The 10343-nt window shown below is 37.2% G+C and overlaps 1 protein-coding gene across 3 annotated transcripts; it reads right to left on the bottom strand.

Moving 5' to 3' along the window:
- Positions 1–758: 758 nt before the first annotated feature.
- LOC103489958 (protein MODIFIED TRANSPORT TO THE VACUOLE 1) lies at positions 759–10023 on the bottom strand. Of its 3 annotated transcripts, none has more exons than XM_008449312.3 (6): positions 9829–10023; positions 9346–9725; positions 7961–8686; positions 7664–7819; positions 6149–7093; positions 759–1222 (listed from the first exon to the last, which is right to left on the bottom strand). In XM_008449312.3, the coding sequence occupies exons 2-6, from the start codon at positions 9550–9552 to the stop codon at positions 1181–1183; spliced, it is 2076 nt and encodes a 691-aa protein (XP_008447534.1). In that variant the 5' UTR covers positions 9553–9725; positions 9829–10023; the 3' UTR covers positions 759–1180. The 3 variants fall into 3 exon arrangements, with proteins under 3 accessions (XP_008447534.1, XP_008447533.1, XP_016900415.1); XM_008449311.3 differs by having other exon boundaries at positions 9346–9738; positions 9829–9977; XM_017044926.2 differs by having other exon boundaries at positions 9346–9694; positions 9829–9971.
- Positions 10024–10343: the final 320 nt, after the last annotated feature.

The following is a 10343-nucleotide window of genomic DNA, read 5'->3' as shown; positions in this document are numbered from 1 at the left end:
GTAATTGGATCAATAATGTAGGTTCTGAATCTCTTTGATTAGAACTTTTCTAGGAGGAAATTTTAGTTTAAAAAACATTTGCCTAATTTATTTTTTTTGCCTTAGAATTGGTTTGGATATATGTTAAATATTCCTTTTGAGGACTCAAGTCAAATTCATTTAATTTAGTGAGATAATTTTTTAAAAAATAAATTTATATCAAATTAAAGGGGGAGTAGAGGGTAGAACTTTTAAATCCTTATTTATGCACTTGTATAAAATTTTCATCAATGACTTATTGTCATCATGAATATGTAACTTTAAAATTTTAGATGAAAAATACTTCACCCTTCATTTTATTGATTTAATTTTTTTTTTCAACTTTATGCCTTAAAACATACAGTTATAATAACAACTTATGTACTAGTACTTTTTAATCAAGTGCTTCGAACATGTCCTCTATGTAGTAGAATAAAATAAAAATATTAGCTCAAAAGAAGATGAGTAGAAAGATTAGGATATATTTTGGATAGAATAATAATAGTAACAACTCCTTTTAATCTTACCCATTACAAGACGAGTGAATCATAAAGTTCTTTTTCCACAACAACAAATGAAAAGAAATTTTGTAAAACAAAGAAAAGTAACAAGAAGAGATCAAAATCACATTCAAACATTATCCACTCTTTAAATGAACTATATAAATACATGCACTCTCAGGAACTATATAAATGGAGATTGTTTCTTTCCACATCCATCTACATGAAAGAAGAAAAAAATTCATTAAAAGATTCGAAGAACAAACTGCATTATTACCATAATCACTACAAATTGCAAGTGTTTCAAGTGAGCAAAACAAACAAATAAGGGGACTCTCTATATCTTTCCTCTTTTTTTCTTTTTGACAAAATGACTCTACAGATGGGAATATGAGCAAGAAACACAAACAGTCCAGGAATTACCACAAATATAGAGCTGATTATGTAAAAGAAAGTCATCTTTCTTCAACTTAAAGGACTCTGTTTCCATTTTCTCATTTTCTATCATATGGCATTTTGATGCAATTCCTTGGCACCATCCGGCATTGCGATAGCCAGACGTCTCAAATCGGAAACAACTGTGGTTTTCGTTCTTCACCTTCACTGAAGTTGCCAACAATGATTATTAAGTACCTTGATAGTGAGAACATGGCCTCCTAAATTCAGACTACCCGCTTTGGATCTCGAGCAGCTGCAACATGGTCCTACAAGAGAAAAATAAAAGTAACTATAAAGTAACATTCATCCTTTCTGTGACTACAGAATGATATTAGTCTAAAGCAAACATCTATTTTTTTTTTCCTTTTTTTTTCTAAATAGAAATAACTACTTTCACGAATACAAAAAACCTAAGCCCACAAAAACTCCACCAAAGAAAGGATTTCCAACTAGGTAAGATAATGCCTACAAAATAATTACAAAAAAATCTTCAATATTGAACCTCAGACGAAACCTCACGAAGGATCCTCTCCACACTATGAAACACTATTTCGCCTCTCTCACCAAATGCTCCACAATAAAGCACACACCCTCACAAAACCAAAGAAAACAACCTTTCTTCGATGACATCCTTATCTATAGTAGGGGGATTGTAGAACACTTACAGCATACTGATACGGTACTAGAAATCCTGAGGGAACACAAACTCTATGCTAATAAGAAAAATGCAGCTTCGCTTACACAAGAGTAGAGTACTTAGGCCACATCATATCAGGGAGGGGAATCGAAGTTGATCCTGAAAAAATAAGATCAATTAAACAGTGGCCAGTTCCAACTAATGCGAAAGAAGTGAGGATTCCTTCGCTTAACCAGATATTACAGGCGTTGGTCACCAATATGGCTCAATCGCGGCACCCTTAACACAATTGTTCGAACTAGGAGTATTCAAAAGGAATGATGAAGCTCAAAAGGCATTTGAGAAACTACAAGATACCACGATGACTCTTCCAGTCCTAGCCTTACTCGATTTCAACATTCCTTTTGAAGTAGAAACGAATGCATCAGGCTATGGAATTGGGGCAGTGCTAATGCAGAATCATAGACCTATAGCATTCTACAGCCACACTCTAGCACTAAGAGACCGTGCCAAACCTGTGTTCGAAAGGAAGCTGATGGCAGTGGTATTGGCTGTGCAACGGTGGAGGCCATACCTATTAGGCAGAAGATTCATAGTAAAAACTGATCAACGCTCCCAAAGTTCCTGCTAGAGCAAAGAGTCATCCAACCGCAGTATAAAGCGGATCGCTAAACTACTTGGTTACTCGTTTGAAGTGGTGTACAAACTGGGGTTAGAAAACAAGGTAGCAGATGCATTGACTCGAATGCCACCAGCAGTACACCCTTAATCAATTGACAGCTCCAACGTTAATTGATTTAAAAATCATCCATGAAGAAGTGGAACAGGAGCTACGTTTAAAGGAAATAATTCAGAAGCTTCAAGGAGGAGAGGAGGTGAATAATTACTCGATGCAACATGGCATGCTTCAGTACAAGGAGAGGATAGTAACTGCCAAACCTCTTCATTGATACCTGCTATTTTACACACATACCACGATTCTGTCTTCAGAGGACACTCGGGATTCTTAAGAACCTATAAAAGATCGACAGGACAGCTATATTGGGAAGGCATGAAGAGTGACATCCAAAAATACTGTGAAGAGTGTGTAGTCTGCCAAAGAAACAAATCGTTAGCATTGACACCAGCTGGCCTATTACTACCTCTAGAAATACCAAACAAAGTCTGGAATGATATTTCCGTGGACTTTATAGAAGGATTACCTAAGGCAGCAGGGTATGAGGTGATACTAGTGGTGGTAGACTGCTTCAGTAAATATATGTCCACTTTCTGACTCTTAAACACCTGTTTGATGCTAAGACTGTGGCAGATCTCTTTGTAAAAGAAATAGTACGACTACATGGCTTCCCTCAGTCCATCGTTTCTGATAGAGACAAAATATTCCTAAGCCATTTCTGGAAGGAGTTAGTCAGACTATCAGGAACCCAGCTGAATAGGAGCACTGCCTATCATCCTCAAACAGATGGGCAGATTGAAGTGGTGAATAAATCTGTTGAGAGCTACTTGTGATGCTTCTGTGGGGAAAGGCCGAGAGAGTGGATAAAATGGATTCACTGGGCAGAATATTGGTATAACACTACATACCAAAGATCACTTGGTGAATCACCCTTCCAAGCCGTTTATGGAATAACACCACCACCACTCATTTACTATGGAGATATGGAAACTACAAATAACACACTCAAAGATCAGCTGAAGGAAAGGGACATTGCCTTGGGAGCACTAAAAGAACACTGAGAGTCACGCAACAGAAAATGAAAAGCTATGTTGATCTGAAAAGAAGGCATGTTGAATTCGAAGAAGGAGATATGGTCTTTCTTAAGATCAGACCATATAGACAACTCTCTATGAGGAGAAGGAGAAATGAAAAGCTATCACCCAAATACTTCGGGCCCTATCGAGTACTTAAGGAGATTGGCTCTGTAGCTTATAAACTGGAATTACCGGCTAATGCTACTATCCACCCAGTGTTTCATATATCCCAGCTTAAAAAAGCATTTGGGGAATTTAAAGATCGGTATATGACAACCATGAATGGATTGCTGTACCGGATGAAGTTTTTGGCTATAGAAAGGACAACAAGCAGAATTGGGAAATACCGATGAGTTGGAAAGGACTACCACGTCATGAGGCTACTTGGGAGAAGTATGACAATTTCCAACAATCCTTTCCTGATTTCCACCTTGAGGACGAGGTCAATTTGGAACAGGAATGCAATGTTAGACCTCCAATAATCCATCAATATGCAAGAAGAAATAAGAATAAAGCGGAGAGATCAGCTAACCAACAAATTAACCGAAAATAGTTAGTTACTGATTAACTAACTGAAAAGGAGGGGACCATTAGCGAAGAAGAAAACTATAAATAGAGAAACAGAGAGAAGGAAAGGCAAGAGCTTTTTGTTGAGTCTTTCTGTAATTCCTTGAGAGATAGGAAACAGAATTGGTGAGGGAGAGTCTGTGCTTACCGAATTGAATTCATCATTCAAGTCGGGTTCTGAATTGAAATTCAATATTATCATAAGCAACAAAGTTCTGATTTCATACCCAAGTTCTGCGTTGGAAATTGAGTTCCAACAAACTCCTTGATCATAAACTTCTCTGACGAGCAAGTAAAAGATCAAGCTCTTGCAAGAAACTGTACAAACAGATCTCACATCGGACACTTCTAGAGAAGGTGATCCAAGTACTATTCCACCTTCTGATAAAGGACGCAACAAAAAGGAACCAAGTGATGAAATAGCCTTTTTTCTGCAAAGAATTTTATAGAAAAAGAATATGTACTAGGTGGGGAAGCGTATAGACACAATAAATTCAACTTCTCTCATCCCCAGTTTTCAAATCGTACTTATCATCCTAATCTTCAAATGCAGAAACGAAAGCTTCAACATTCACAACCATTTGCTTGTCAAACTAAAATTGAATTGGAGCAGGACTAAGCCTCTACTTATCAAGCAAAAGAGGGGAAAAACCCAATTATTCAGCACTTCAGCACTTACAAATCATTGAATGCCAAGGCACCAAAGAAGAACCAGCATCTCTTTTGCAGTAAAATTGTTACATCCATACATAATTTGTCCCACTTAATGTTAGTAAAAGGACAATGCATAAAGGAGGTGTAGCTAGAGTAAAAATCATTATCAACTAAGGCCAACATTCAATCTCAATGGGACTTGAAGAACTACAGGCACGGGCAGGCTTTTAAAGAGAGGATTTCCCTTAGTGGTGCCTAGATAGAATTTTTTAACTCTCCAATACATTATTCGTTTGATTGAAAGTGCAAGTGTAGCATTGTGCCTACTGCCTTAGGAACTAAAATCACAGGTGATTAGAGATCTGCAGGCTAGTAGTGGATTCGATTGAAAAAACACAAAACCCCGCTTTCCCTGATTTTTGTTTGAATTCTAGAAGTTGAGAGGTTCACTTGTAAAGGTTTTCTCACCTCCCTCCAGTGTTGTATAGCCAAAATTAAGAGACGAGACCTTTTTCCTTCCCTTCTGAGGAGTGAAGTTTCCTAACTTATTCTTTCCTCCTTCTTGATGTACCAGCTCTGTTAGCACTTACTACCTTGGAATCTGGATGCTCTAGATATCTTCTGTTTAACTTCTTTTCAAGATACAAGGCAACCCAACCCTTTTAAAACACCAGAATCTGAATTGTCTAGATTTTTGCTTATTTGATTTTTTGGGGTTGTCGTGGGATAGTGAAGATGAGAAGCATTCAGAATGGAAGGTTTAATGATGATGAAGACAGAATAACATGACAGTAGGAGGAAGATATGAAAAATGGATTCCATCCTTTTATAAAAATAAAAGCCTCAATTGAAATCACTGGAATGAAAAATAGCTGAAGCTGGGAAAAGTCAAGCAAAGGTGACTGAATAATTGAGTGGAAGGGGCAGGGAGGGCTTGTGTTTTATTAATGGGGGTTTTAGTTTTACGATTGAAGGTTTTCTTACACAAAATTTTTTTATGGACTAGTTCTTGCTTTAAAAGTTTGCAGGTGCAAGTTGCTCCTTTTTAAGAGAGGATCTAATTTTACAATTTTAGGTCTAAATTGTAACCAATATACTTTTTCTTGGTGGTTTGTGTAACTTTCCATTGGATTCACATCTTTAATCTCTTGTTAGATTATTAGGTTTAAATTTAAATCTGATAGGATGCCTATCTACAATGCTTAAGAGATTTAATTAGTTGTCATGCAGGTTTGGCTGTCAGGGCTAGTGGTTGGGGTCGATAGTCTAACAGTTAACTAAGATGACTCGGTGGATCCTTTCTTTCTTTCTCTCTCTCTTTTTTTTTTTAATTATCCTTCTTCATTATTGTTCCTTGGTTAACCATCCGCTAAACACTGATGGTCAGTAGACCACTAACTCTCAAGGAAATCCCACTGAACTTATCACCATAACCTCTAACTGAGTTCTTAATCATTAAAAATTGTAATTAGAAACAAGGGAAGAGAAATAATATTAGAATATTATCAGCTATAAAATCTCAAACGGCAGTATAATAATGCAGGCATACAGTTGGCAGAAAGTTTGGTGAAACTAAACTTACCGAGATAAAATCAAACGCCCTGGTATCTTCCTTCTTTGAACTATTCATCACAGAAGTAGATGATTGTGCTGCAAGATTCGGCTGGAATATGTCTGGAAGGGGAGACGAATATCCTCCACTACCTACACCACCACCACTGTTTGATTGGAGATTGGGGTTTCCAAACTGTTGGTAATTGGACATGGCTGATAATAATTGTTGTTGAGTAAAGAAGTTTCCGCTGGCAGCATAAGCCATTGGCTGAGAAGAAAAGGCTGGATTGAACATCATGCCTGAGGGAAGATAAGTCATTCCAGGGAAAAATGCGGCATTCATATTTGTCCCAGCCATTGGTGAACTGTAGATGCCATTTAAAGAATCTTGAGAAACCGGATTCTGATGGTTGGGTTGACCAGAAGCCGAGAATAAAGATTCAGACAGTGAATCCTTAGAATCTCCTTTATCCTTGCTCTTCAAGGTATCTTCATGAATGGACAAACCACTCATTAAGTCATTAACATCTTTCCTAGCATGTTCTTGTACTGCAGGTTCAGAACTTGATCCAAAAATATCAAAAACTCCAGGTTCATTTTTCTGCTCCAAGGCAGGCTTTTTATTTTCATTAGAAACCTGATTATTATCAAAATTCATCCCAGAAAACAGATCATCTGGATTTTCTCTAGTTTCAATTGTATGAAATGAGACATCGGAAAAGGGGTCATCATCATTCTTTAGTTCGCTGGTGCTTGTGACAGTGTTTAGGCCATCTCCAAATAAGTCATCAACCAATGGGGTACTTGACAAGTTTTCCACCTCTACGGATTTGTTTGTTCCACTGTAATCACCTGCATCGCTAGTGTCTATTAAGTCTGGCATCTGAATGGTGGAACTGGTGTTGCTTGGTAGAGACTTCTCGGAAACATTCATGGAGGGAACCCCTTTACCTCCATCTAAAAGTGGCATAACCTGCCCAAGGAGTCAAGGGATAAAATATAATTCCTTTTCATGATAAGACGTCCATAAAGTTGAGACTAAATTACTTTCCATTCCATCAAATGTCTTTCGAGCAATTGTGACAAATTTATACTTTTAATCAACGATAAAAATCCAAATCATGAATTTATTTCAGCAATTTCATCAACTATGCAGTGGCTTCCTTCCAATCTTAAAGAATAAATATTCATTTCAAACGAGAAGCATAGTAAATAACATTATAACAGGCTCTATGGTTTCAAGGAACTGTATGCAAATACCACACTGTAGCTGCATCAAATATTTCCTTCCCTGGTCAACAAAATCTTGTAGATGCAAAGTACACTACGGTAACAGAAAGAGTGATTACAATAAGGTTTATGGTATATAACAATGTCAATGATACCTACAACTCACACTAACTATGATATCAGTATATTATAATAACTTTTACGTCTCGACTGGATTAAATAAGATTAAGGAGTTAACTCTGAAATGATCTTTCCCATCCAAAGAGAAACAAAAAACCTCCAATACCACTTTAAGAAGAGAGAGATAGTTTACCTTGCTAGCTTTTTCCCTAAGAGATGCTTGGGGAGATTCAGAACATCCAATCACTGCTTCTTGATTTTCACTGAAATAAGATGTCACAATTGAAAAATGATCGTCGTCATTTCTCCTAACAATCGACTCAAGGATGCAGAGAGCTTTGAAACGAACCTGACGAATGAAATCCTCATCAAAACAGATTGAGTGAAAACAAGTATACAAGTAGCAACTATCATTATTTTAATCCAAAATGGAAAGCCAGCCCTTGCTCGTACAATATCATAGAAAAGAAGATTAACAGCAAGAACATGCCTGCCATGATGGGGATTTAAGCTTTGTTTCAAGAGCATTACTCAGCGCCAATGCATCTAACTTTACAGCTTCCACAAGAAATGCTTGAATGGAATCCCGAGTTGGTTGTAAACGTACACCACCTGCTGTTGCAATGGTGTCCAGTAACCTATCCTCTCGAGTTTTGCTCTCCGAAGAACCAGAACTAGGGCTCCCATTACTTACCCTAGAATCCTGGTTCCAAGTTCCACTAGTAGTACTCCTTGCTGTCCCCAGAGTCTCACGGCCATATTCGACTGGTTCATATCTATTATCATACTCCATTTCAGTAGTCAATGACCTCTGAAGGTTGATACCCCGGTGGCTACTAGTGCCATTCTTTCTTGATGAATGACCTTGAGCAAAATTACTTAGACCTTGCTTGATTGATGCGCTGCCTAGACCAACTACCTCGCTAAGAAATGATTTTTTATCTTCTGATGGCGGTTCATAATTTGAATTGCCAAAACCTTGAATTCGACGATTAAGATTCTCAGATGGTGCAGGCTTGTTGTCCTCTTCAGCAAAGATAGAAGAAATGGCCTCATGAGCAGTATCCCTCACAGCTTTATTGAGTGCATCACCTTTAAGAGGGTCCGGTTGTCCCTTGTAATGAAATAATTGGCGGACAGCCACAGAGTTCCTCTGCATTTCCCTTCGGAATTCCACACCCGACTTCCCAACTGCATACTTTATCAACCTAAGAGCCTGTAGTAAAATCAAGCACATGTCGAAATTTTCACAAATATGAAATGCACAAGAAAACTTGCAATGGGTAGAACTGCAACCCAAGAACATTTTACCAAACGCAGGTATTGGATCAATCATCCAAGAATGCAAGAACTAAAAGAAATGTATATAATAGCAATCATTCAAGTGATACAATTCCACTTTAAATTCATGTCGCCCTACCTAAAAGGACAAACATCGTGGAAGAGACAAGAATCAAGAATAAAAACAGAACAGGCTAAGCCAATATCACTTATATAAAAAAATAAAAAAAATACTACAGATTGCGATTATAAGCTCTAAAATCTTCAGCTAAAAAACATGAGAAAAAGAAAACCAAAAGGGATACGGTTGAATTTTTGCGTTCATTATTCTATCAACATTTGAATATATCAAAATTCAGAACCAAAGCGATCCCGAGATGGCATAAAAGCTAAACATTTCGCCGAATAGCTTGCAACACAACCCAAAAACTTGAGTTTGCCACGAAACACCACTGAAGAATCAAAGAACAAAAATCCTAATTTCACGAGTGAAAAACACAACTCTGGATAACACATCCACGAAACTAAGTACAAAATCGAAATTAAAAGAATCAGAACAGAGCAAGCAAATAAATAAATAAACGATATAAACACCTTCTGTTTGACAACCGGGCTCTTATGTTCAAGCCTCTTCAAAATAAATTCAGAAAACTCCTTGACAATACTGACATGCGAAGATCTCAAAACCTCACAAATCTCTTCCAATTTGTACACGGGCGTAACCTTGTCCTCATCCGAAGTCGCCGCATCAATCATTCGCGACCTCCAGTACGACTCTACAGCTCTCCGACTCGAATCCATCTTTGACCAATTAAAACTACCAAATCCTTCAGGAAAGAACAACCGCTACAGACTCGATCCACCCACAATCCCACCCCTGATCCAAATCCCAGAAACCGAAGAAATGGGAAAAAAAAAACCCTTCGGTCTAGTCAATCCTTGCCTTATCCACCAAGTAGTTTCACAACGCAAACCTAGTTAGATTCGCTGGAAATTATAAAAAATAAAAAAAAATAAAAAAAAAAAATTGCAGGAGGTTAATTGAAGCGATCTTCGTTGTGAAGCGAAATTGGGTACCGGAATTGAGGTTCTTCCAATAGGATGATGGGGGGAACTGGCGAGAATTGGAGGATCTTTGGCTTCACACGGTCCGAACAGGCAACGACCACTCCTCAGCAGCCCACCGCTGAAATTCACGTTTAGAATGCCACCTGGGAATGGCGATTAATTAATATTTTGCTATACTTTAACTTCTTCTAGATTTGTCTTTTTCAAAAATTAAAATTAATTTTTCCTCCTAACATTTTCGTTTTTTACTCTTTTTTTTATGTTCATCTTGTTGTTTGTTAGTTAGTGAAGATGGCTATTAGCTCTTTATTATAACAGAAAACTATTTTTCTCAAATATACAAAAATGAATCAAAATAGTCTTTAAAAGAAAATGTGCAAAATTTTATGTGAATAATAGACATCATATTAATTTTCTAAATTTTTCATCAGTTTTTTCGCTTATAATCATTTTACTGGTCTTAATTTGTTTCTTAAATTTTAAATACATTTTTAGTCTGACTTTAGTTTAGTTTTTATTTTTCA

Source organism: Cucumis melo, chromosome 4 (assembly GCF_025177605.1).
Source record: "Cucumis melo cultivar AY chromosome 4, USDA_Cmelo_AY_1.0, whole genome shotgun sequence".
NCBI classification, from domain to species: domain Eukaryota; kingdom Viridiplantae; phylum Streptophyta; class Magnoliopsida; order Cucurbitales; family Cucurbitaceae; genus Cucumis; species Cucumis melo.
This window is presented reverse-complemented; position numbering and strand designations above follow the sequence as displayed.